This window comes from Panthera uncia, chromosome E1 (genome assembly GCF_023721935.1).
Source record: "Panthera uncia isolate 11264 chromosome E1, Puncia_PCG_1.0, whole genome shotgun sequence".
In the NCBI taxonomy this organism is placed as follows: domain Eukaryota; kingdom Metazoa; phylum Chordata; class Mammalia; order Carnivora; family Felidae; genus Panthera; species Panthera uncia.
Window position 1 is genome coordinate 55,654,106 of NC_064814.1, and position 27,770 is coordinate 55,681,875.

The window sequence follows — 27,770 nt, forward strand, 5'->3', positions numbered from 1 at the left end:
ATTGATTTGCTGGACCCTGATGATACTGGGCCCGTGCTACAGAGGTGAGTCATCACTTCCTCCTTCAAGGTCTTAAAAGATGGAGATGTGGGGGGGGGGGGGGGGGGCGCCTGAGTGGCTCAGTCAGTTGAGCATCCGACTTCGGCTCAGGTCATGATCTCGTGGTTCGTGAGTTCGAGCCCCGCGTCGGGCTCTGGACTGACAGCTCAGATCCTGGAGCCCGCCTCAGATTCTGTGTCTCCCTCTGTCTGCCCCTCCGCTGCTTGCACTCTGTCTCTCACATTGTCTCAAAAATAAATAAACATTAAAATTTTTTTTTAAAAAAAGATGGAGATGGGGGCCCCGCTGGGGGGCCAGCAGTGATGAAGTAGAAAGGCATTCGAGCCAGAAAGAAAAAGAGCATGAAAAAAAATCACAGATCTCCAATAGCCCAAGGCCTTCAAGGCATCTGAACTGAAAGCCACCTCTGTGGCCACGCTTCATGACGTGAGACAGCGAGGGCAGGGCAGTGAGGGCCTTGTGTGGAGGCTGAGTGTGTGGGCTTTGTACTGAGGGCAGCAGGGAGCCACAGAGGTCCTCGGAGGGAGGGAGGGACAGGGAGAGACCTGTGGAAACACTCTGTGGCTTCTGCAGACCCTGGTGCCATCGGGCTAAGGGGGCTGAGGGCCGAGGTGGGAGCTGGGAGTGCAAAGTGGCCCTTATTCCGCCTACCAAGCCGTGTGCCCTGGTGGGGCTGCCCTTAACCCGGACAAGGAGCATCTTTGTTTTCTGTTCACAGGCCCCAGGTTTCGCCTGTGCTACCAGCAGCCCCAGGCTGTGTCATAAATGGGGGAGAGCCCCAGGGGGTGGCACAAAGGGAACAGGTAAGACAGAGATTTCAGAGGCCCCAGGGAAGCCTTGTGGGGAGGAGGTGAGCCCAGGAAATTTACAGGCGCACGAATAAACTGAAACCCCAAAGCAGGACTCAGAGCCAGCTATGAAGGAAGCAAGGTCAGGGCCTCATAACTGCACAGGGGTGGAGAGACCCTCAGGGCTGTGCCCAATTCTGGGTCCTCCCCGGGCCTCCCTGTGGGGAGTGTGGCCTCACTGGGGAGGTCTGAGGGGCCGGGCTATGCTGGCTGGAGCAGCGCATCTTCAGGGGTCACTAAAGCCTTGGCCTCTGCCCTGGCTTCCCTGGGGACCAGGGGATCTTCCGCTCCTTACCTGGGGATGGCTAGGCTTTCCCAAATGCCCATAATCCTCAGGCCGATCAAGAGGCTCATGAGTGGAGGCAGGGCAGGAGGAAGGTCAAGGATCATGTACACACACACACACACACACACACACACACACTCAAGAATCAAGGAGATGCCCACCTCCTATCTCACAAGCGTCATTTAATTGCAACTGCCATGAGCATACACAGGGGCACAGCCAGCTTGCCCCCCCCCCCGGCCTTTGCCCTGCACCCCTGCTATGACTCCACCCTCATCGAGAGCCAGGACTGAGCCAGCCTCCACTGGCCCAAAATGAACAGTCAATGCGATGGCTTCCCTTCTCCTGACCCAACACAGCCCTCGGCATCGCTGATCAGGCCCTGGTCAATGATCCAGGTGTGCCCACAGGAGCATGTTCAGCTGAGGAAGATCATTGTCAGGTGTCTCTTCACGGAGGGCAGTGATATAAAGCCCAAGAGCCTCTGCCCTAGCAAAGGTTTGCCTTGCCCCTTGATCCCATTCTTCCTCTTTTCCGTCCCCTTCCCCACCTCCCCCAACCGTCCACTGCCTCAGGGCGCAGCCTGCCGTTTCTGGCTCCAAATTCATGTCCCCAGTACCCCCCCCCCCCCCCCCCCCCCCCCGCCCAGCCTTTTTGACCTTTGATATTTGGAGTGACTTTTACTTTTATTAAAGTGTTGGCCCCGGTTCAGAATGGCAGGAGTGACCATCTTCTTAGGGTGGCTCCGGCTCACCACCCCCACCCCGTCCCCACAGCAGGTGGAGAAAGGGTAGAAACAGAAAGTGTTGAGTTTTGAGTGTCCCTGCTGCTGGCCACCCAGAGTCTCTCTGGGGAGCAAGAGACCCAGGACCCGCAGGAAAAACTCACTCCCCTGGGGGTGCTGCAGATGGACACCGTAGATGGTGGGGACAGAGGAGCACTGTCTAAAAGAGCCACCTCAGCTTCTGGTCCTCCGCCATCCAGCCTGGAGGCAGAAGCAAATCTCTAAGCCGCCCTCGACCCCAGCCATCTCCCAGGCCAGAGGTTCCCAAACAGGCTGCCCCTTGACATTCCCTGGGGAAACTGCGAAAAACTTCGATTCCAGGGGCACCGGGGTCGCTCAGTCGGTTAAGCGTCCGACTCTTGGTTTCGGCTCAGGTCATGTTCTCATAGTTTCGTGGGTTCGAGCCCCGCGTCAGGCTCTGCACTGATCGTGTGGAGCCTGCTTGGGATTCTCTGTCTCCCTCTCTCTCTCTGGCCATCCCCCATTCGTGCTCTCTCTGTCTCTCTCTCAAAAAAAAAACCCACAACAACTTGGAGTCCAAAAACTCGTTTTCCATGTATGATCATGGAGAAAGCTCCAGGATGGAGATTCAAGTAAGACAAGCAAGATGCGGACGTGTGCACGTAGTGTGCTATCTTTTGATTTAAAAAAAAAAAGCGGGGAAGGAATACACGTCAGTGTCTATATTTGCTCGTGCAGATATAAAGTTAAACACACAGGAATAACCACTAAGGACAGTGGTGACCTCTTCTAAGAATTGTAGTAGAACATACACAACATAAAATTTACCATCTTAACCATTTCTTTAAGTTTTCTTTTTTTAACATTTATCTTTGAGAGAGAAAGAGGGCGACCTGGGGAGGCACAGAGAGAGAGGGAGACAGACAGGCTCCACACTGTCAGCACAGAGCCCGACGCAGGGCTCAACCTCACCAATCACGAGATGGTGACCTGAGCTGAAGTGAAAAGTCTGACGCTTAATCGACTCAGCCACCCAGGTGCCCCAACACTTTCACTTTTAAGTTTTGCTTTAATGTTTATTTCGTTTTGAGAGAGAGAGATACAGAGTGTGAGCAGTGGCGGGGCAGAAAAAGAGAGGAAGACACAGAATCCAAAGCAGGCTCCGAGCTGTCAGCACAGAGCCCAACGTGGGGCTCGAACCCATGAACCATGGCATGGTGACTTGAGCCGAAGTCAGACGCTCAACCTACTGAGTCACCCAGCACCCCATCACTTTTTCATTTTCAAATTATCTGAATGCATTACTTATTCAAGAAATTAGTTTTTCTAGCATTTTTTTTCTGACGATTTCCAAACATACAGCAAAGTTCAAGGAAGTTCACAGGGAGATCCCATATATGCAATACCCAGATTCCACCATTACCATTCACTATTCTTATATTATCATGTATCTATCTGCTCATTTATCCATCCAATTAAAAAATTAACATAGATGGGAATGCAAGCTGGTGCAGCCGCTCTGGAAAACAGCATGGAGGTTCCTCAAAAAACTAGGGGCGCCTGGGTGGCGCAGTCGGTTAAGCGTCCGACTTCAGCCAGGTCACGATCTCGCGGTCCGTGAGTTCGAGCCCCGCGTCGGGCTCTGGGCTGATGGCTCGGAGCCTGGAGCCTGTTTCCGATTCTGTGTCTCCCTCTCTCTCTGCCCCTCCCCCATTCATGCTCTGTCTCTCTCTGTCCCAAAAATAAAAAATAAATTAAAAAAAAAAACGTTGAAAAAACTAAAAGCAGAACTACCCTACGACCCGGCAATTGCACCACTAGGCATTTATCCATGGGATACAGGTGTGCTGTTTCGAAGGGACACATGCACCCTCATGTTTATAGCAGCACTATCGACAACAGCCAAAGTCTGGAAAGAGCCCAAATGTCCATCGATGGATGAATGGATAAAGAAGTTGTGGTATATATATACAATGGAGTATTACTCGGCAATCAAAAAGAAGGAGATCTTGCCATTTGCAACTACGTGCATGGAACTGGAGGGTATTATGCTAAGTGAAATTAGAGAAAGACAAAAGTCACATGACTTCACTCATGAGAACTTTAAGAGACAAAACAGATGAACTTAAGGGAAGGGAAACAAAAATACTATAAAAACAGGGAGGGGGACAAAACAGAAGAGACTCCTAAATATGGAGAATAAACAGAAGGTTACTGGAGGGGGGAGGGGGGGATGGGCTAAATGGGGGAGGGGCACTAAGGAATCTACTCCTGAAATCATTGTTTCACCATATGCTAATTTGGGTGTAAATTTAAAAAAATAAAATTAAAATTAAAAAAATTAATGTAGAATATAGATTCCTAGGCCCCTCCCAACACCTGCCCATTCAGCAGTCAGCCAGCCTCAGCCAGGATTCTCTCCTTGTCTGGAAGCTCCCTACCCTCAGAGAGATCTCTCCAAGGGAGGTCTTATGAGGCCACAGTGGTCTCCAGACCCATCCCCAACCCAGCTGGCCTCTTTCCCAGAACGTGCTTCAGTCCCCCAGCGATACCTCCCCTGCTGAACTGGACACAACTCTCCAATGTGACCTGACCAGAGGAGAGGCCACTGCGCCCTCCTGCCCTGAGCTGACAGGTATGGTTCCAGGCACATTACTTGCACCCATTCCTGTAATCACCATAATCCTACAGAGTAGGTAACCTTATACCCATTTTTCAGATGAAGCCACTGAGGCACAAAAGGATTAGGTCATTTACCCAAAGGTGCACGGCACCTTCTCTTTATATAAACACAGCCAAGTGTGAACGCTTAGACGGTGGTCTTCATTTCCCAGAGCTCCCTACTTTCAAATCCTATAGTGTAGATGCTCACACTCTGTCTCTCTCTCTTAAAAATAAATAATAAACATTAAAAAAATAAAATAAAATAAAATTGAATTCTTATTTTGGAATACAAAACCATGACAGGGGTGCCTGGGTGGCTCAGTGGGTTGAACCTCCGACTCTTGATTTTGGCTCTGGTCATGATCTCACTATCATGGGGAATTGGCTTTGCATTGGGTTCCGCACTGGGCAGGGAGGCTGCTTGGCATTCTCTCTCTCTCTCTCTCTCTCTCTCTCTCTCTCTCTCTCAAAAAAATAAGCATTCAAAAAAAAAGAAAGAAAAGGCCAGCCTGGCTCATCCCCTCCCCTGGAGACACACGGGGCATTGATGATAAGTATTTGAGTCTCCTTTTCCGGAACCCCCAGAAGCCCTAGGTAGAGTCATGAGTCAACCTACCTAACGGACCCCTGGAAATGCTCATGAAGGAGAGACATTTGGGGAGACCTCTGGGACTGGAGTTGCAAAATGAAATATAGAATGCCCAATGAAATTTGAGTTTTAGAGAAACAACAGATACCTTTTCTCTGCTTGCTAAATCTGGAACTGCCTGGAACACCTCACCTTCAGCTCCTTGGGGAAGAACACACAAGACTGTCCTGGCAGTCATCCCTGTGTCCCTGGGTGAGGTGGCCGGGAGCACTCCCTTGACCATCCTCCCCAACCAGCTTCAAGGTGCCCATAGAGCCAGGCCACGATTAGACAGGTCAAGGAGGGGCCACCCTGGGGCGCCCTATAGAATCAAACTCATGCTTGACTGAGCCTTAGATTCAGGAAGCTCCTTTTTTTTTTTTTTTTTTTTTTCAGGAGAAAACCACCTTCTTTTTTTTTTTTAATATTTATTTGTTTTTGAGAGAGAGAGAGAGAGAGATGGAGAGACAGAGTGTGAGTGGGGGAGGGGGCAGAGAGCTGCGAGCTGAGAGCTGTCAGCACAGAGCCCAAGACAGGGCTCGGGGCTCAAACTCACGAACTTTGAGCTCATGACCTGAACCAAAGTCGGATACTCAACCGACTGAGCCACCCAGGAGCCCCAGAAGAAAACCACCTTCTTGAGGACTTGGCCTCCAGTCCTGAGCAAACTATGAGGGAATCCCTCAAAAGGTTTCCAGCACCCCCACCCCCTCGCTTTATTCCTGCCTTGTTTTTGATTATTTTTTCCTGATCACAGAAGAAACACACCTTCCAGGGGAACATTCAAGTACCACAGAAATGTAGAAGTTAGAGAGTCCCTCCAGAGATAACTACGATCAAGTTTGATGTGTCTTATTCCAGATCTTTCTCTATAAGAAATTACCCAATTTCCATAAATAGAATCACATTTTACGGACGGTCCTGAAACTTCTCCATTTCCCATGATGTCAGGGATTTCTTTCCAGGCAGGTTTGCGTTTCTAATTCATTGGTTTTCACGCTGCCTCGTTCTTCATCTCCATGGTGTTTGGTCTTTGGGAGCTCTGAGCCCCTTTGAGTGTTTGATGAATGGCAAAGGCACGTGGGCACGTCACTCAAATATTTGTATATTACTTAGGGTGTTGTAGCCTTGCTGAGTCTGATCTGACCCCTTCATTCTGTGCATGGCAGGAGAACAGGGGTCTGGGGGAGGACAACTGAAATGGGCCCAGGACGGTGAAGGACCATGAAGATAAATTTCTGTTAAAGTTTTTTTTAATGTTTTTTTATTTTTGAGGCGGCGGGAGAGGGGCAGAGAGGGAGACACAGAATCCGACGCAGGCTCCAGGCTCTGAGCTGACAGCACAGAGCCCGATGCGGGGCTCGAACCCACGAACCGCGAGATCATGACCTGAGCTGAAGTCTGACACCTAACCGACGGAGCCACCCAGGTGCCCTGAAGACACATTTCTTATTGTTGGGATGGGGAGACCCACCTCTGAGAGCCTCAGTCAAAGGGGTCCTGGATCCCGGCTTCCATTGCCAGACCTCCTGACTGTCTTGGGAACCCATCCCCGGGGCTCCTCTGCAGACCCAGGGGCTCCTCTCCTAGCATCCCCATCAAGATCACCTGACTCCAGAAGCTGCCAATCCCCTGGCCAACGCCAAGAGCCTCCTGGCCTCAAACGGGTTGGGCGACATTCACTTCCCTTCACTGTCCTCCCGACCTGCTCAGTCATTAGGAAATGCCTCAGCGGCGGCTGTCACAGTGACAGCAGCAGGAAGACGTGCCGTCTGCCCAACACCTGTGGGTGGCTCAGATCTGCTCCGCGGAGGACGCGGTGGAGAGGTGGACGCTGCTCTTCCTGGTCCCAGCCAAAGTGAGTCTGGGGGACTGGCTGGGGGCGGGGAAGGAGGGAGATCCAATCAGAGCTTGGCGAGGTTCTGGACCAAAACTGGAGTGGCACAGGGGTGTGGGAGTGTGTGTGTGTGTGTGTGTGTGAGTGCATAGTGTCTAGGGGTGGGGAAGTGGTCACAGCCAAAGCCACAGGGTCTCGCTTTGGGACACCAGGAGGGAAGCCCAGCTGCCTAGACGTGTCTCTGCCTAACAGGCTCCTCGTCCCAAGGTGGGGGAGGCGGGAATCCCCTGGGCTGACAGTACCCCCCATCAGTCCTCACCACGGGCTGCTGCTGTGGGTGCTGGGGTTTCATGAGGTCAGCTCCCCTTGGGCCGGAGTGACAGCCGTGTTTAGAGTCACTCTGAGGAAGGTCTCTACCAAGGTGATGCGAGTTTCATCTCCTTTCTAAACCACTTTACGAGGTAGGCTAGACATAAGAAGGCTGTACGCGTTTAACACATACAACTGGATTCTGGAGCTCTCAGAAGGGATTTCCATCCATGGGTGTTTGTTAAATCAGGGTTTCTGCGGGGGTATGAGGGCTGGGACCTCCTTTTCCACCATTCTGCTCTCCGTTGACCAAGGTCTGGACTGTCCTCCGTGGAGGCATATCCAAACCCTCACTAGAGGCGGCCTGGGTCCACCCTGTACTGGCAGTGTGGCTTTGAACAAGTTCCTGCAGCCCTGAGCCTCAGTCCCTTCATCTGTAAAGTGGAAATAATACCTACCTCCCTCGGTTGTTGTCAGGATTACACGAGGAAGAGATATAATATACCAAGCACGTAATTAGTGTTCAATAAATGGTCGCTGTTATAATTATTTATTATTGGGTCGACACTGGTCCTACCTCACCTAGGAAGACTTTCCAACCCTACTCTCCCCACAGTTTCCTAAAGCACCAGCGGGGATGCCTTTGGACATATAACGTCTTACGTTGTTATCGAGCTAGTCTGTGCCCAAATCAGAGCACATTCCTTGAATTTCTTTGACTGCCCTCACCCCGGCCCCAGCACCCCAGTACAGGGTCAGGCCCATGAGAAGAACTCAAGGAATAATGAAATGGAATTAAGAGAAAGGGAGGGACGCAAGCAGGGAGAGGGCAGGGAAAGACCGAGAAAGGGAGGGGAGAAGGAGGTGGGGGAGGAGGGTGGCACTGTCCAGGCACGGGTGGTGTGGCTCTCTGAAGCACGGGAAGAAGAAAAGGTTGCCCAGGGAGGCCACCAGTGGGGACCAGGATGTCCTTCTGCACCCCTGGATCCCTTTTACTTTTCCTCAAACTCCAGTGAAAATTAGAGTTTTCCTCCTCCCTCTCCTGCTCACCTCAGGGAGGATAGTGCTTCCCAACTCAGCTAAAGAGCTACTCACCCAACTCGTCTACTGATTCTAATAACCTTCTCTATATCATCTATGGAATCTCCTCTCTCTGTGTCTGTCTCTCCGTCATCTCCTTCTCTGTCATCTTCCTGGGTGGCCTCAGTCAAGTCACTTCCCCTTCTCTGGACCTGGTCTCCTCCCTTATAGAACTAGATTTAACTAAATGACCTCAAAAGTTCTTCCTTCCCCTAACATTCTCTTAACCATCTGCTTGAATTCTCTTGCATACCTTGATACCTACTTCTCAGTGACCCAAACAACTTCAGCTATTAATCACCATTCCTCCTTTTTTTTTTTTAATCTCTTTTTCAAGAACATTTATACATGTGCCCTGGGCTCTAAAGTTTCATGAAGGACCTTCTTGATCCTGCTTATCTTCAATGCCAAAGCTTAGTTCGTGGCACACAGCAGGAGCTCAAGAACTATTTGTTGAATAATTGGATGGATGGATGGATGGATGGATGGATGGATGGATAGGTGGATGGGTGGATGGGTGTGTGGATAGGTGGATGGAAGGAAGGAAGGAAGGAAGGAAGGAAGGAAGGAAGGAAGGAAGGATAGATGGATGGGTGGATGGGTGTGTGGGTAGATGGATGGATGGATGGATAGAAGGAAGGAAGGAAGGAAGGATGGGTGGATGGATGGGTGTGTGGGTAGATGGACAGATGGATGGATTGATGGATGGATTGATGGAAGGATTGACAGAAGGAAGGAAGGATAGGTGGATGGGTGGATGGGTGGGTGGATGGATGGATGGATGGATGGATGGATGGATGGAAGGATAGGTGGATGGATTGATGGGTGGGTGAATGGATGGATGGGTACACAGGTGGATGGATGGATGGAATTGCCACCATACGCCTGTGGAGGTTGTGAAATGCAGGGAGATTTGTGAGTAGTTGGTTGGCTTAAGAGGATCATGGTCATCCTTGAGAATAATGCACAGTTTAGACATTCGCGAGTGTGTTAAGAAACAAAAATGACAGAGAAACATTGGAATCATCACCTTAATTGTTATCTATTGCCCATCACTTCCCTATCTCCCCTTGAACCAGTTGCCCAGTCCATCCCATCATCTCTTCATCATCTTGTACAGTTATTCTAATCTGAGGGGAGCTGGCCTCTGTTAGGGGTGTGTGCTATTTTTTTAGTCATCTACATAATAAGGAACAACTGGGGTGCCTGGGTGGCTCAGTGGGGTAAGCATCTGACTTCAGCTCAGGTCACGATCCCACACTCCGTGAGTTCGAGCCCCGTGTCATGCTCTGGGCTTGACAGCTCAGAGGCTGGAGCCCGCTTCAAATTCTGTGCCTCCCTCTCTCTCTGCCCCTCTCCCACTCACGCTCTGTCTCTCTCAAAAATAAATAAGCATTAAAAATTTTTTCGAAAAATAATAAGGAACAACTCGTGAGGCGTGGCAGAGGGGGAGGCAGATGCTAGGCGCCTGTCTTAGCAATGACATCTCCCACTTGTTGAGCACGTAGTTGTACCAGACTCTTCGGTCACATTGGCTCACTTAACGCTCTGAACAACTCTGAGAGGAAAGCAGTGCTGTGAACCCCAAGCTCCAGGTTAAACAATTTGCCTGAGGCTATACAGACGGTAATGGGCGTATCAAGGATTTGAACTCAGGTGCAGAGTCTGAGCACTTGAAATCCTCACCCAGCCTGGGGGCCATATTGATCACCCAGAGACCAAAGCTTGAAAACCTCTGAAAAGATTTCGGTGCTGCCTCCAGGGTCCCAGGTCCCCTGTCCCCACCTTTACATGGTTTTTTGCTCCTTCTTCCTTCCGGGACATTTTCAACTTGGCAAAATGTATTGGGAACCAAGCCAGGAGAGGGGAGCGATTCCAAAAGATTTATGATTTGAGAAACTATAGTCTTTTCTAATAACTGACCTTGTTCCCATTATGTCATCTCTTGGTTGTGGGGGTGCCACAGAGTTCCATTTGTCAGCGTGTCCAGGTGTCTTTGTCTATGTCACTGGTGGAAGAAAATATCAATGACAGGTCATCACAGTTCCTTCCAAAGAGGCTGATCTAGATGAGTTGAGGCTACCCAGCTAGAATACCGGGAACTTGTAAGTGAGGAACCTTGGGCCTCACCACGTACCCAAGTAGGTGTTTCCGTACTTCAAAGTCAACATTTGGGAAGCTGTGTCCTTAATCCAACAATTCTGCCATTGCTGAAAACATCTTTGGGGGCTCTCGTTTGCTCTCAGATAATGTTTAAAACCTACCTTGTTCCTTTACGGTGACTCCGTATCTTCGGTTTATTTTTTTTTTATTTTTTTAAATTATTTTTTAAGTTTATTTATTTTGAGAGAGCGAGCGAGCAGGGGAGAGGCAGAAAGAGGCAGAGAGAAAGAGAATCCCGAACAGGCTTTGCACCACCAGCACAGAGCCCGACGGGGGGTGCTCAACCTCACGAACCGTGAGATCGTGACCTGAACTGAAACCAAGAGTCAGATGCTTAGCCGACTGAGCCACCCGGGCGCCCCTCTGTATCTTCAATTCAAAACAGCATCACAGCACTTGATCATTCATGTACTTTCTCACCAGGCCTGTCTCCCAGTGACTTGTGGCCATTTCCAAAATACCAGACATATCCTCGAAGCATGAAAATCTGCCTTTACCAGGGTTAATCAGAAGGTTCTCTAGCTGCCTTAGGCAGCCCAGGAAGAATTTGAAGAATGAGTGGGCTGTGGCAGGTGGACGTAGGAGCCCACAGCTCCCTGCCGTGACGACACAGAGGGCCAGCGGGCACTTGGATGTGTAAGTTCTGAGCTTTATTTTCAAAACAGTCATTGCTTTATAGCCACGCTCGGCACAGAGAGGAATGCAGTCCGATGGCTGGATACAATCCAGTGGCCCTGCCGAGTCCCCGAGCAGGGAGAGAGAGAGGAACAGCAGAGGATCTTCTGGAAAATGGCCACTCTGGGTACAGACCCATACTGGAGACTGGGCTGAGTCTGGAGGGGGGAGCATCTGTTTAGCTGCCCGCTTCCCCCAGGAAGCGGGTTCCCCCCTTGCCTTCGCTTCTGCCATCAAAGCAGGAAGAGGAGAGGTGGTGACCTCACCACGCATGCATGTCACGGTTGGGGTGAGGGATCAGGGAGGCCACGCCTTCATCACAATCCACGCCCCTGGTTGCAGAGTCTCTGGGGGCTGGGGTTCCTCCTCATCTGTCTCCCCATCCTTCCAGAAATGCTCCCTCCTCTCCTCCTAAGGGGCTTGGCTCCAGTTCTCAGACTCTGGGGCAGGGGCCAGGAGGTGTGGGAGGGACTTGGGAAGGAGGGAAAGGCACGGGGGTGCTCACAGCCCTTCTCCCCCTTGCCCCCCACAGCTAAGGCCCTGCCTCGGCAGAGTGGCCATGTCAGAAGGGGAGAGCAAGGACAGCTCGGGCAGCGAGTGTCCCGTGTGCTACGAGAAGTTCCGCGACCTGGACGGCGCCAGCCGCACCCTGAGCTGTGGCCACGTGTTCTGCCACGACTGCCTGGTCAAGTACCTGCTCTCCACCCGCGTGGACGGCCAGGTGCAGAGGACCATCGTCTGCCCCATCTGCCGCTACGTCACCTTCCTCAGTAAGAAGAGCTCCCGCTGGGCTTCCATGCTGGACAGGAGCTCCCAGACCTTGGCCGTGCCCGTGGGCCCCCTGGCCGCCTCCCCGACGGCCTGGAGGCCGCCCCCCAGCCAGGGCGCCCAGCTCCCCTCGGACCCGCCGCCCGGCCTGGCCCGGGAGCCCCAGGTCTTCGTCATCAGCCGCCACGGGATGCCCCTGGGTGAGCAGGACAGCGTGCTGCCCCAGCGCAGCCTGGCCGAGCTGTCGGAGGCCTCGCCGGCCCCCAGCTCCCGCCGGGCCTTCTGCTGCCGCTCGCGGGCCCTGCTACTCATCACCCTCATCGCCGTGGTGGCCGTGGTGGCCGCCATCCTGCCCTGGGTGCTGCTGGTGAGGAAGCAGGCCTGACAGCCGCCCTGGGCCGACCGGGGGCCTGGACGGGCGTCCTCACTTCTCACCTCTGGCTCCTCCCGCCTGGCGGGGGCCCAGGGAGGCTGGGGCTGAGCTCTGGGCCCAAACAGGAACACCAGCTTCCGGGCCAGGGTGCAGAAGGCAGTGGAGGCCCCTCAGGAACCACGGCTGCGCCCCCCACCCCCCGGGTGGGGGGTTGGTGGTAGCCTCAGCAGATCCTCCCCGCCTCCTCCAGGCTGGTACTGAGCAAAATGGAGAGCTGGTGGCTTCCCCCTTCCTGTGGGGTCACCAGCCCTGAGGCGTCCTCCTTCTCTGCCAGGTGACCCACCCGAAGCCAGGCGGGGCTCACTGGTGGCTGGCTGGGGGCCCAATGGCAGGACCCCTCCGGGTCAGAATTCCCACCCGGGGTTCTCTAGTCCGCTGTCGGGAACAAACAGAAGCAGTGACTCAGGGCCCGAAAGCGCCCTTTCCAGAATCTCAGCAAACGTCCTCACGGCTGCCCTCCCGCCCCCAAGTCCTCCTGAACCCCAAGTCCCCGGCCTGGAAGGCCTTCCCTTGTGGGGAGGAGCTGATCTCAGGGGCTGTGGCCCCGGGGACCTCTGGGGGAAGTAACAGAAAAGGGGCGCTGAGGCCGAGGCTGGCAAAATGGCCCACAAACAGAGCCAGAGGCCTCCGCAAGCCTCGCGGGCCCGTGAATGGTCCAAAGTTTGAGTCTTGGGGTTGTCAAGGGTGGACTGGTGGGCGGGGAGTGCAGGGGAAGCTTGACCGAGACTTGAGTCAGCCGAGAAGTATGCAACTATGGGGGCAAATTAACCCCTGGGGGCTCCCGCCTCCCAGCCGGCCCAGGTCCTCATGACCCAACCACTCATTAGAGGTCACACCAGCCGGGCCAGTTTCCCAGGCCCATTCCCAGCTGGGCTGGGCCGGGCAAGGACGGGTGGGGAAGCAAACAGCTGAATTCATCAGGGACTCTACTGTCTCAATGAGACAGTCCCCACCCTGGACTGTGGCCCGGCTCCGTGAGGAGGGCCACTCCGAAAGCCTCGGACGGGGTCTTGCCCATACGTCAACGGGCCATCATCTTAACTGTAGGATGAACAACGACAAAAACTCTCAGCTGCTCTCTGGGATAGGAGGTTGTTCACACCCCGGCTGTGCCAAGAGCTAACGCTCCCCCCCGCCCCCAGCCTATGCCTCTTGGCAAAGTTCGCTATCTACGGGGAAAGAAATAACGCCCTGCCTCTTATCTAGTTCCCAAATCCCTGTGGTGGCTGGTGTCCATTAGGGGACCGCCAGGGAAGGGCTCCACTGTATAGGGGATATTTGGGAAGCAGGGAGGGCTGATTGAAAACACTTACGGATTTCTTTTTGCTCTTTTCCAGACCCAAAAAGAGCATAGGTGCTATTTGTGGGGCCGGGGGGTGGGGGTAGGGAACAGGTGGATTCATGGGGAACATATTTATTACAAGACTAAAAATGTTAAAAATGTTAGTTAAAAACTAACGAGTCTGTTTTATTTAAGCTCGGTCAGACTGCTTTAAACAGTGTCATTGAATTTCTGGGGACTTGACTCTAGTGTTTTCAGATTCTGTTGTGTTTGCCAAAGGCTAATTTCAAAAAACCTGTGGTGTTTTCATGTCATTCATTCAGTGGTGACTCATAGCTGGCACTTTTTTATTTTCAAAGAACGCCGAAAGTTATTTTTTAAATAAAGGTATATATTTTCCCAAAGATTCCAAAGACATTGCCAACACACACGGGGAGCTCTGAGCTTGGACTTTCTGGGAAAATTCACTTCAGACAAAAGAGTTTGAAAATACAAAGGCAAATGGGTCTTAAAAAACAGCCACACTTGTGATAGAAATGCAAATTAAAATTCTGCTGGTATATATACCATTTTTCACCTATTAGCCCGTCAAACCCTGATTAAAAAAAATTATGTTTATTTACTTTTTGAGAGAGAGACAAACAGACAGTGTGCGAGTGGGGGAGGGACAGAGAGAGTGGGAGACACAGAATAGCTCAGAGCCTGAAGTGGGGCTTGAACCCACAGACTACGAGATCATGACCTGAGCCAAAGTTGGACGCTCAACCGACTGAGCCACCCAGGTGCCCCTCAAACCCTGATTTAAAACCCACTCTGGGGGCGCCTGGGTGGCGCAGTCGGTTAAGCGTCCGACTTCAGCCAGGTCACGATCTCGCGGTCTGTGAGTTCGAGCCCCGCGTCAGGTTCTGGGCTGATGGCTCGGAGCCTGGAGCCTGTTTCCGATTCTGTGTCTCCCTCTCTCTCTGCCCCTCCCCCGTTCATGCTCTGTCTCTCTCTGTCCCAAAAATAAATAAAAAACGTTGAAAAAAAAATAAAAATAAAAATAAATAAAACCCACTCTGCTGCCCAAGCTGAGGGAAAGCAGGTGAGGTGGTTGGGGATGTATATTGGTAACAAACCCTAGGAAGGGAAATTTGACATCACCTATCAAAATTTCCACTTTGACCCAGCAAGTCCTATTCTAGAAACATATCCTGTAGATAGACTTGCAGAGATGGGCAGTGACTCCGCAGTGTTCTATAATTGCAACTTTGTCATCACAAAGGATTGGAAAAACCCTACATGACAATCAATAGGGGCCTGGGGAGATGTCCCCCTTCCCCCTTGATACTTTTTGAACCAAGCAAACATACTACTTATTCAAGAATTAGATTGAAAAATGTTAGTACAGGGGTGCCTGGCTGGCTCAGTTGATTGAGCATCTGACTTTGGCTCGGGTCATGATCTCATGGTTCGTGAGTTCGAGCCCCGCATCGGGCTCTGTGCTGATGGCTCGGAGCCCGGAGCCTGCTTTGGATTCTGTGTCTCCCTCCCTCTCTGTCCTTCCCCCACTCATGCTCTCTCTCTCTCTCTCTCTCTCTCTCCCTCAAAAATAAGTAATAAAACACTTAAAAATTTTTTTAATCTTTTTTAAAAAATGATATTAGATGCCAAAGATATCTTTGGGGTACATACCTGTTGCCCCATGAGGAGCTGGCCCCCAAAACGTTTGAGAGCTGCTGGACCACCTGTCCTGTGGCTCAAGGGTGTCAGCTACGGCTCAGTGGGGCTGGTTTGTCTGCTTAGAGGTGTGACATCTTATGCTGAACAAGCACACCAGGAAGGAAGGTAAGAAGCTTAATATTTGACTCAGTGCTTCTTAGCTCCTATGGACTTCTTTGGGCCGGATCATTTACTATGCTTGTTTTGATTTTTCTCTACCCTTCCTTTCCTTTGTCAAGTGAAAAGCTTTGGCTTTGAGTAAACCACCCTGAGGTCAGGGCACTACAGAGAGATACCATTAGATAAATAAAGAGATGGACAGACAGACCGATGGATGCCTGGGATTAAACATGAGCTGTTCCTCCTCCCTACCTTCCCTTGTCCAGGGGCGTGCCCCTTACACACACACACACACACACACACACACACGCACGCACACACACGCACACACAACTTGGCCACCTAAATCTAAATGCCCTAATCTAATAGCACGTATTCATCAATCAATGCCAATACATGGAAATTATATTACATTTGGCTATCTTCCAAATGAAACAGCTAAGCAGTCTATACAACCTAGCCACCTGTGTAATCCTAGTCACGTGCCTTGACAAAAAAAATGTGTCACATCATCTGGCTCATGGTAACTCTCTCCCATCTCAACCTTTTGATTCATGCTATCTGATTTCATCTACTCGACCTATACCGGAGGCCCACAGGAGCCCTTCTTCGCGGTCCCACACAATTTTTTTTTTTTTTTTATGAGACAGATGGCATTGTATCGGGGTAGGGGATTTGTGGGAGGCATCGGCACTGGGCGCTGGGCCAGGGTGGCACGGGCCATGCTCAAGGCACCCTCTCGGGTGTGGTGCCCACCAGTGAAGCCGCTGGTGTGGACCAAGATGCAGCCAGGGATCCCGCTGATCTGGGCTAGGGCCTCATCCCGAAGTCCCCGCCATGGCTCTGGCAGGGGCAGCCGGCTCTGGAATGCGTGGGGCTCCTTGGGCACACACCGTACCCCCCGCTGTCCAGCCTGGTCCGTGTAGATAACAAAGGTGACGGTCACCGGAGGGGACAGCCCAGATTCCAGGTCCACCTGGAATCGCCGGGCCAGGGCCTCTGCCACCAAGGCCCAGGCTGGCAGCCAGCTGTGCTGGTAGGAGTCCACTCTCTGCAGAAACTCCTCTCGAACTAGATCCTAGTGCAAACCTTTCTTGGTCTTCTTTACCAACACCAATGTCTTTTAATTTCATCAGCATTTCCTATTGGAAACCACGGTTCTTCCAGGAAAACATTTGGCATTCCTGAATAATACTTTCCAAATGTCTTTTGCTTTTAATGTTTATTCATTTTTGAGAGAGAGAGAGAGAGATAGAGAGAGAGAGAGAGAGAGAGAGAGAACACGAGCAGGGGAGGGGCAGAGAGAGAGAGAGAGAGAGAGAGAGAGAGGGAGACACAGAATCCGAAGCAGGCTTCAGGCTCTGAGCTGTCGGCACAGAGCCCGATGTGGGGCTTGAGCTCACAGACTGCGAGATCGTGACCTGAGCCAAAGCTGGACATGTAAGAATGGTCTTTAGGGGCACCTGGGTGGCTCAGTCAGTTAAGCTTCCAACTCTTGATCTCAGCTCAGGTCATGATCTCATGGTTCATGGGATCGAGCTCATCATGGGTTCGTGAGCTGACAGTGCAGAGCCTGGTTGGGATTCTCTCTCTCCCTCTCTCTCTCAAAATAAATAAACTTTTAAAAAGGATGCTTTTTAAAGCACATATCTTGTTTTAAATGACACATAAACTGAAAGCATTAATAAAATGTAAGACTCATGCAAAAAAAAAAAACACCAAAACCCTTTTAATTTTAACATATACCTGCAGAGTCTAGCCCTACCAAGCAAGCTTAAGGATCCGTCTATTTCTAGTGAAAACCCAGGCCACGGATGCCAGGAGCCTGGGCACATAGCACCTCTGCACTCCTGAGACACCCTCCCATGACCTCTACCTTCGGCAAAGCCTGCAATGACTCAGACAGCCCTGTGGCTCACCTCTCTTCTCTCTCTGACTTCCTTATCAGCCCAGACGTCCTCTTTTGGCCCCAAATAACCTTGCCCCATCCCCACACTCTCCCTCATCCTCCTTTTACCTGGTGCAAATGAATGCGACAACTAATTCTCAACACAAACTATTGGCAGTTCCAACAAATGGTGTTGGGCGCAAGGCTCGGGGCTTTGCTTGGGTGGTTCCCTCTCCCTGGAAGATACTTCCCCACCCTTGTCTCCCGGGAGAACTCCTACCTAGCTTTCCAGAAATAATCCAAGGGTTACCTGTGAAGACTTCCCTGAGCCCAACCTCAGTTAGAATCGACTGCACCCCATTACCTTTCCAGGCACACTTTATTATGCCTGTTTGTTGACATGGCCATTTCACCATTTCTTCCTTCTAGACGGTATGCTCCTTGAGGGGAGGCTAGATCTTACTGATCTTTTTTTCTTTTTGAGAGAGAGAGAGCTCACAATTGAGCAGGGGGCAGTTGGGGGGAGAGAGAGAGAGAGAGAAAGAGAGAAAGAATTGAGGCTCACCCGATGTGGGACTTGAACTCACAAACTGTGAGATCATGACTTGAGCCTAAATCAGATGCTTAACGACTGAGCCACCCAGGTGCCCAGTCTTACTGATCTTTGTATCTCAGTGCCTGGCATAGGAGTTGGTAAAGAGTAAGAGTTAGGGAAATATTTGAAGAATGTATAAGTGAAGGCAGGCAATCAAGAAGGAAGGAAGGAAGGAAGGAAGGAAGGAAGGAAGGAAGGAAGGAAGGAAGGGATAAATGGGATGGTTACGTGTCTAAAGACTAAAAAAGTTTTAGTCCAAGGGACTTAGGTGTGGAGTCTGGATACCTGGTTTGACTTAGGACTTCACAAAGACTGGTTTCAAAAGGACCCAAAAGGGTCAGTTTAAAAGGAACTTTTTCAGGGTGTCTGGGTGGCTCAGTCAGTTGAGAGTCCAACTTCAGCTCAGGGCATGGTCTCGCCGTGTGTGAGTTCGAGCCCCGCATCAGGCTCTGTGCTGACAGCTCAGAACCTGGAACCCGCTTTGGATTCTGTGTCTCTCTTGCTCTATGCCCCTCCTCCGCTCATTCTCTCTCTCTCTCTCTCTCTCTCTCTCTCTCAAAAATAAATATTAAACACTATATGCTAACTAATTTGGATGTGAATTTTAAAAAATAAAATTAAAAATAAAAATAAATAAAACAAAATCTTAAAAAAAATTTTAAAAACTTTTTTAAAGGAACTTTTTCAAATCAAGTAAGAGGTACGTAAGGAAGGCGGGGGGCGGTCAGCCAGGCGAGGTGCCCGGACTCTCGCGCAGGGAGGAGCCAAGACATTTACGCGGATAAACAGACTCTCAACCAGGCTACCAGTAATTTGCATCTGTGCACACAATTTGTACCCTGGCATTCTTCACGCCGTATAAAGTGGTTATGCTGTCCAAATGGTGGCCTGAAGGTTTAATCTCCATGAGTCAGTGTTGTGCACGGCGGCGGAGGGAGGGTGGTGGTAAGGAAGCCTTGGAGGGGGGCGCCTGGGTGGCGCAGTCGGTTGGGCGTCCGACTTCAGCCAGGTCACGACCTCGCGGTCTGTGAGTTCGAGCCCCGCGTCAGGCTCTGGGCTGATGGCTCGGAGCCTGGAGCCTGTTTCCGATTCTGTGTGTCTCCCTCTCTCTCTGCCCCTCCCCCGTTCATGCTCTGTCTCTCTCTGTCCCAAAAATAAATTAAAAAAAAAAAAAAAAAAAAAAAGGAAGCCTTGGAGGGAAGGGTGTCAGCAGTGAGTGATGGGGAGGAAGAGGAAACAGAAGAGGCCTTTGTGGGAAGAGAGGAAGAGGTTAGGCGAGACCTTAAGAAGAGGGGGTTAAGGAAACTCCTAAGAACAAGGAGAGAGAGTTAAGGTGAGTCCGTGAAGATCAGAAAGGAAGGCAAAGTAGGAAGGCTTCGGCTGTAACTTTCAGCCACCAAGTCAAATTCAGCCCAGCCCCGGAGCCCCATGGGCTTTTCTCTGAAGGTGTCTTCGCTACAGCCACCAGGACCTGGCTCCTGGAGACAGTGCGTCATGCTGCCTCACACCTCCAAGCCTCCCCTCTAGCTATTCCCACTGCTTCGTGGAGCTAATTTTAACATTCTCCAAAACTCAGCCAGGGGTGATCTCACCCCAGAAGTCTTCCCTGACCCCAGAGCTCTGTCCTATTCCCGGAGCACAGAAACGGTGGCTGGCTCAACCAGCACTTTTCCTGGGGTCCCGTGATTGCGGGTTTCGCTGTTTCTCTCTACTCCAAGACAGTGAGCTTCCTGCAGGCAGAAGGTTTGACTAATTTCATTCTGTAGCTCCAGTGTCCCTTTTAGGGATGGCTTGCAAAAGATGCTCCAGAAACATTTGTTGAAAAGAATTGTGGGGGCTCCTGGATGGCTTAGTTGGTAGGGCATGTGCCCCTTGATCTGTGGTCATGAGTTCAAGCTCCAGCATATTTAAAGCACAACTTTTCTTAAATCACGAAAACACAGGTTCTTTACTGATTCTACCCTGGCCCCTCAAAGACACGGTTTCTTGCTCTTTGACTCGACCAAATGGAGTCCTAGAAATTGGGACCATATAGGGAAGGGACTGGGGAGCACCTACACGGGTCCCTCCATATCCTATGGGTTCTACAAAACGCGTACAAGCTCCTCCCACTTCTCTGTGGCTCAATGGCCCCATCTGTACAATGGGAACAATAATACTGTACCAGCCTCACAAGGCTATTTGGTGGATGAAAGGAGTTAACGTGAAAAGGAGAAGAGCATTTCCAGTGCTCCGCAAGCTCACTATGTCTCAGGAATTATTATGAAATGCATGTCTTCTGGACGTTGCATCATTCATTCAATGACAATGCATTACTCATTCAACAGAAACCGATCCCCTATTGAGTACGCGACGGCAGGGCACCCTGCGGGAGCTCACACACACACACACACACACACACACCCCAACTGCAGCCTGCCCCAGAATCCGTTTGCTGGGGAGGGCACCCTCTCGCCCTGCCTCCATCAGACCCTGAACCGAAAGACGGCAGGCAGTACAATTCAGAAAGGGCCACAGCGCTCCGCTTGCAAAGGCCTCCTTGCAAGTGTGGACCGGCACCCCGTGGCATCACCTTCGAGCTCGTTAGAAACTCAGGTTCAATCTCGTTGCGCTGGGCGGGGACGGATCGCGGGTCCCAGCCCTTGCAAGGTCCGTGGCGGGTCGGAGCGCCCCACGGCGCCGGCAGCACACGCCGGATGGAGCCCGTTAAAGGACGGGCGCGCTCGGCACGCCGGCGCCACGGGCCCGGGAAGGCTTGGCGGCGTCCACGGAACCGAGGTCGCCAGTGGCCACCTGGCTAATGGGCCTCCCGCTCCCTCACCACTCACGGGGACAGTCACACCCTGAGCAATCCCCGCCCCCCGCCCAGGAACTAGCCTTCCCAGAGAACGCCGCTGCAGAACCCAAACCTACCCCAGGAGACACCAGGCCCTGGAGAGGGCAGTTTTGCAGGTCCTAGCAGTTCCCCTCCTAGCCGCTGGGGGACACTAGTCACCAATCTCTTTCCCAGTTTCCTCTTCTCGTTCAAACCCAGCGCCTCTCTCGCGCCAAGAGACGATCGGTCTCGCGAGATCTCTCGTAAACTTACAGAACCGGAAGTAGCGTGTAGCTCTCTTCCCTTTTGCGGCCATCACTGGAGCTGCAGCGGGTGAGTTTTCGCCGGCCGAGCGCGAGTAATCCGTAGCCATCCGTTGGCGGGTGTGCTGTCTTTTGGCGCTAGGGGCCCGATACTCTCCCGGCGAACGAGTAGCGCCGAGGGAGAGGGGCTAGGATGGTCCCCAGCCTGTCTTCCTCTTAATTCCAGGGGCGGCCGATTCGGGAAGGGAGGAGAGGGGTTTGGGAACTCGGAATCGGAGCCCTGAGAGGAGGGGTTCTGCGCAGATGGTTCAAGTCTATTCAGTGTCGTTTCTTAAAGAAGAGCCTCGCAATAACTTTGGCAAAGCCAGGGAACTTGCAGGCCGCGCTCATTAGAAGGTTTTCTTGGACCCGAGATGTGCAGCGTTTCCCAGGTTTGGGGAGAACGGAGCTAAATGTGTTCACGTCCGAGTCCGTAGGGTATTGGCTTTGGTTGGTCTTTGTAAAGCGTAGTGTTGTAATTGAGTTATCGGACCGCTTTGTCTTCATCAGAGATACAAGTCCTGTCTTAAGTTCCTTACCCGATATTTCAGGTGCTTGGAGGCTGTGAACTAAAATAAAAGCTTAAGAACTAAAACAAGTCTGTTACTAATGGAAAATCGTTTGTCGGGGGCGCCTGGGTGACTCAGTAGGCTAAGCGACTTGGGCTCAGGTCATGATCTCACTGCTAGTGGGTTTGATCCCCGCGTGGGGCTCTGTGCTGACAGCTCAAAGCCTGGAGCCTGCTTGGGATCCTGTGTCTCCCTCTCCCCAGCTTGCGCTTTGTCTTGCAAAAATGAGTAAACGTTTAAAAAAAAAAAAACTCTTTGTCCCATAAACGAACATAGAAAGTACAACAGTTTCTGTGGGCTTCCTGAGACTTCAAGATGAAATTGTTGGGAATGTCACTTGTTGGGACGCTGAATGAGATTTTGAGCATTTAAGGGTTTACGCCTCTTTTCACTCTCTCTTTAGCCAACATGAAGTTCAATCCGTTTGTGACCTCTGATCGGAGCAAGAACCGTAAAAGGCATTTCAATGCACCTTCGCACATTCGCAGGAAGATTATGTCCTCCCCTCTTTCCAAAGAGCTACGACAGAAGTACAACGTTCGATCCATGCCCATCCGGAAGGACGACGAAGTACAGGTATGTGCTGTGCCCGGGTGTCTTGGCAGATACCCCCACACCTGGCATAGAAGAGGGAAAATCTACTGAGAAAGATGCACTTGAGACCGTGCTCCCCAGAGCAGGATTGCACAAGGTCACTAAGAACCCAAACAGGAAAAAAAGAGCAATTGTCCCAAGTATCAGAAAGCGGAAAGGTGGTTCGGAACCAGAGCGTTACCCCGCGGTTCTCTTTTCCTTGGTGCGTTTGGTCATTGAAGAGGCTGTCGAGGGTCCAGATACAGAAGCTGCAACTGAACCGCAGTCTTCTCTGGTGGTTTCACATTTACAGGTGAATATCTTGCCAAATCTATTTAAGCGAACGTTTCTGTGAACATTATTTAGCTGGAACATGCCGCTGTCGATTGCAAGATTTTAGGCCGTCTCTAAAGCAACTCGCCTGTCCCCCGTACTATTTGATGAGGTTAATACCCATTTAAAGATGAAGCCAGTTCCCAAGTAGTGGTGCAGGTTGCGAACAGCCCCTGGTTGCTACTGGGCTGGTGCTAGAATTGCCTCTAGATTTGGGAGGTGGTCTTCTCTGTTGAGATCATCTTCATGCGAGAAGATGTGCTTCTGGAAAGAAATCTCTGGTTTCTTTCAGAAGCACTTTGGGTTGCTTCCTGGCGAACAGGATCTTAGGACTACCGGGTAGGACGCTGTTAAACTTTGGGAAAGAATTGAGTTTTTTCCCATGTATTTGCTGCTGCCTACTCTGTTACCGGGTGGGACACTTTATTGGGTTGTGAATTAAATCTTGTGGCCTCTCGCTTCCTCTGAGATGGAGTAAAGTTCCTTGTGGTCACCCAGCTACAAAAAGCCTAAGTGGACTTGTTTTTAACCTACCAAGCCCACCACTGCAGACCATCAGTTGATGGGTGTACTGTCCATCACGAGGCGTATATGAGGGCAGGGTTTATTTGCAGGCTAATTAAAGGCAGAGAGAATTACTCCCGTGTTTCCAGTAACCGTTACATCTTTCAAAACTGAAGGGTCTTACAGATCTGAGAGAGTGAATGACATTTACGTGATTTAGTTTTCCTGATTTGCAAGGTTGACTTTCTTAATATTTCTGTCATTCATGAATTTGTATTTAGGTTGTGCGAGGACACTACAAAGGTCAGCAGATTGGCAAAGTAGTCCAGGTTTACAGGAAGAAATACGTCATCTACATTGAACGAGTACAGCGAGAGAAGGCCAATGGCACAACTGTCCACGTGGGCATCCACCCCAGCAAGGTGGGTGTTTCTGAGAATGCTTGAGAGAAGGAAATTACGGCAAGTGTTGGCAGGTGGGACTGCTTGTTTGCAGAGCAATCCCATAGAAATAGACTCCTGATTTTAGAGGTTCTAGAAACCAGTCTTAGGGCAAATACCATATTTGAATGGAGTCCTGGAAACCAGTCTAAAAATTTTTATGAGATCAAGTTGTTTTTAACAGTCATTTTGTATATTTAATGTACCTTTTGGTCAGTAGCAATTAGTAAACTGATCAGTCTGACAACAAAATTTAAGATCAAGAAACGGGTTGGTTTTATTTTATTTTTTAATGTTTATTTTGAGACAGAGTGAGCAGGGGAGGGGCAGAGAGAGGGAGACAGAGAATCCCAAGCAGTCTCCACACTGTCCCCGCAGAGCCCAGTGTGGGGCTTGAACTCATGAACGGTGAGATGGTGACCTGAGCAGAAATCAAGAGTCAGATGCTTAACCGACTGAGCCATCCAGGCGCTGCTAGGAAATAGGGTAATTTTTAGATTAAATGGAGCTGATCCCCTATTTGCTTTTACATGTTAAAGTGGAGTCAGGAGAAAAAAAAAGTGGAATCAATATGGCAAGTTTACAGCCTTGCAGAGTATTCATACATTTACAAATGGGGAAGAAAACTGGAGCACAGAAGCTAAGATCTCCTGGATGGTGATAGTGTCTGAGCCAGGATAGAAAATCCAGTCTGTTAATAACCCATAACAGGTGCCTGTCTGGAACTTGGATGTGAATTCTCTGATCCAGCAGTCTCTGATTGATCTCTATTTTAAGAGAGAGCAAGCCAGGGAGGGGCAGAGAGAGGGAAAAAGAATTCCAAGCAGGCTCTGCACTGGCAGCAAAGAGCCTGACGTGGGGCTCGAACTCACAGAGATAGGACCTGAGCCGAAATCAAGAGTCGGCCACTTAACTGACTGAGCTACTGATGGCTCCCCAGTTTTGTGTTTTTTTGTTTTGAAACATTTTATGTTGCCACCATAAATCTCTTTTTCAAACTACAGGAAAGTTGAAAGACTGGTGTGGTAAAATTCCTGCATATCTTTCACCTGGAATTCACTATAAATATCTTCCCGCATTTTCTTTACCCCTCTTCAGTACCCCCAGTGGATTACAAGCATCTTGACACATCCTCGCATGTTCTCTTAAGAGCAAGGACTTTCTCGTTTTCTAACCTTCGCCAGTCATATGTGCATCTGGAAAGAAACCTCTGGGTTTCTTTCAGAAACACTTTGGGTTGCCTCCTGGTGAACAGGATTGCTAGCACTACCCGGACTGTTAAACTTTGGGAAAGAGTTGGGTTCTTTGCCACGTGTATTTGCTGCTGCCTACTCTGGCAGGCAGGCAGACCTGGATTCCAGGTGAGGAAATCTTGGTCTTTTCAAGGTAGCACAGCTGAGGACATACCCACTTCCTCGCTGTGGCGCGGTGATCACCTTCATGTCTTTAGTTTACCGCCTGGGGACGTCACACATACAAAGGCAGGTGACTCCAACCCAGACCTCAGCATCCAGTGGCCTAGTTTGCATTTCAGCTTGGATTTCTGATTGATGACCTCAGACCTAATGTGTTCAAACTTCTGACTTGGTTCACAGTTTGCCGCCATCGCCGTGTAGGGCAGCTCTGTCCTCCCAACTGCTCAGGACGAAAATGTCATTTATTATTTTACACCCCCCTGTCTGTTCTATCCAGAATCCTGTCTGTTCCCATCAGAGTGGCCTTTTTGTTTCTATTTTTATAGAAGTTTATTTTGAGGGAGAGAGAATCCCCAGCAGGCTCCCCACCATCCGTGCAGAATCCGGTGTGGGGCTAGAACTCACAAACCATGAGATCATGACCCAAGCCTAAATCAAGAGTCGGACGCACTCAGGTGCCCCAGAGTGGCCTTTTTTTTTTTTTTTTTTTTAATGTTTATTTATTTTTGAGACAGAGAGAGACAGAGCATGAATAGGGTAGGGTCAGAGAGAGGGAGACACAATCTGAAACAGGCTCCAGGTTCTGAGCTGTCGGCACAGAGCCCGACGCGGGACTTGAACTCACGGACCGCGAGATCATGACCTGAGCCGAAGTCGGCCACTTAACCGACTGAGCCACCCAGGCGCCCCCAGAGTGGCCTTTTAAGACCTTACTCGATCCCCTCAGCAGCCGCTTGTAGACGTCCACTCTTCGTGATCTAGTCTGCTGGCCTCCTTGCTCGTACAGCCGAACTGCTCACAGCGTGTCTGCTGTGAGCAGCATCACCTGGCCGCCTGATCAGAGTTCCAGATTCTGTTCCAGGTCTACTGGGGCAGCACCATTAATCTGTTTTCACAAGCTCTCCAGTTGATTCTTAGACACACTTAAGATTCAGAAACATGTACGTATAAACCTTTTAAGTTCTGCCTTTGGACCTTTGGACTTGCTGTACTTTTACCAGAATCGCTCTTCACTTTACCCCCTTTTTCTCCAGGTGTTTATCTTTTCTGTTTGTTTTTTATTGGAATCTATTGGGTGTCTGGATGGCACAGTTGGTTAAGCATCCAGTTGTTGATTTCAACTCGGGTCATGATCTCATGGTTCGGGAGTTTGAGCTGGCAGCTCACAGCCCATTTGGTCTTCTCTCGCTCCCTCTCTCTGCCTTTCCACTGCTCGCACGTGCCCTCAAAAATAAGTAAGCGTTAAAAAAATAAAATATATTTGGCAGAATATGTAAATTCAAGGTGTATGAGCTATTAGTTTGATAGCTTTATGTATAATATGATTGCCACTGTAGCAATAACGAGCACCTCTGTGTGGTGCATAGCTATCCTTTTTAGTAATTGGAGTAACTAAGTTCTAGTCTCTTAGCAAGTTTGGTGATTATGATGCAGTATTGTATAGAGGTCACTGTGCTGTACATTGTATCTCTAGGGGGTTACTGTTTGTAACTTTGTACCCTTAACATCTATCCTGTCTCCTATCCCTTGGTGACCACCATTTTATTCTGATTTTACAATTCCACATGCTCGTGAGCCATACAGTACAGGTCTCTGACTTCTCTCACCGTAATGTGTTCGAGTTTTCAAGTGTCTGTTTGAATGGAGCCTTACCAGTAGGGCCTTGTTTGACCACCCTGTGACTTAGCCTGTTTGCCAGCATTCCTTAGCCTCCCCACGTTGCCCGGTTTTTCTCTATGTCAGAGTCTGATATACATTCACTTAATTTGTTTTCTCTCTCCCCATACTAAAATACAAGCTCTCTGATGGCAGAGATTCTCTTTTCGGTCATTGTGCTGTGTTTGCAAACCTGGTTCAGTGCCCTTTACCCCTTTCCCTCACCTTCCTTCATAAAACTAAAATTTATCGTAACCTGGAGGTCTTTAACAATTAGATCTGTTGAAACAAGGTCCGTACTATGATTTTGTGGGTTGAAGCGTGAGTAGGGGCTACGTTTCCAACTTTATGATTCTGAGGTTATAATAGAAACAAAAATACGTATGGTTAGCTTGTGAAACTAGTAACTATTTAAAGCTTAGAAATGTTTGTTTTTCTGCAGGTGGTTATCACTAGACTAAAACTGGACAAAGACCGCAAAAAGATCCTTGAACGCAAAGCCAAATCTCGCCAAGTAGGAAAGGAAAAGGGCAAATATAAGGAAGAAACGATTGAGAAGATGCAGGAATAAAGTAATCTTATATTCAACTTTAAATAAAAACTGTTAAAATGATAAAATGATGAGCCTTTAATTTCTGTGTGGTGCCTGGAGATACTACCTACTTCACAGGGGACCCGTTTTCAGGGAAGTTAGGTGGCATTTGCCATCTGGAGGCAGGCCGCCCCTATCTTGGGGCTTGATTTACTGTTTGGGTTTTTTCATGTGAGCATCAGTTCTTTTAACAACTGGGATTTAACAATATTCTGAAATCAGGACTGCTAAGGTAGTGATTTTTTCCTTTTTTTTTTTTTTTCTGGAGTTGGCTCCATGCCCAGCATGTGGCTGGAACTCAGCCCTGAGATAGTCACTCTGCATGGACTGAGCCAGCCCGGGGCCCCTCTTCATTTTTACAGCAAGCAGTGTTTGGGGGACATCATGGCTCATTGAGAAGAAGGCCTAGATAGGAAGCTATGTGAGATCCTGCCTCTTGAACCTGTCTCCTGTTATGTGCACGTCTATGTTGTAGTAGCCTACTTTTAA

General features: G+C 50.2%; 2 protein-coding genes across 2 annotated transcripts; both read left to right on the plus strand.

The window, feature by feature from the left end:
• The first annotated feature begins 11,854 nt into the window (after positions 1 to 11,854).
• Positions 11,855 to 12,448, plus strand: RNF222 (ring finger protein 222). The gene has a single exon (XM_049636974.1). It carries the CDS (start codon positions 11,855 to 11,857, stop codon positions 12,446 to 12,448), a length of 594 nt encoding a protein of 197 aa, XP_049492931.1.
• A 9,723-nt stretch (positions 12,449 to 22,171) lies between these two features.
• Positions 22,172 to 27,307, plus strand: RPL26 (ribosomal protein L26). The gene is made up of 3 exons (XM_049636975.1): positions 22,172 to 22,344; positions 23,460 to 23,600; positions 27,132 to 27,307. Exons 1-3 carry the CDS (start codon positions 22,177 to 22,179, stop codon positions 27,258 to 27,260), a joined length of 438 nt encoding a protein of 145 aa, XP_049492932.1. The 5' UTR covers positions 22,172 to 22,176; the 3' UTR covers positions 27,261 to 27,307.
• The last annotated feature ends 463 nt before the right edge of the window (positions 27,308 to 27,770 follow it).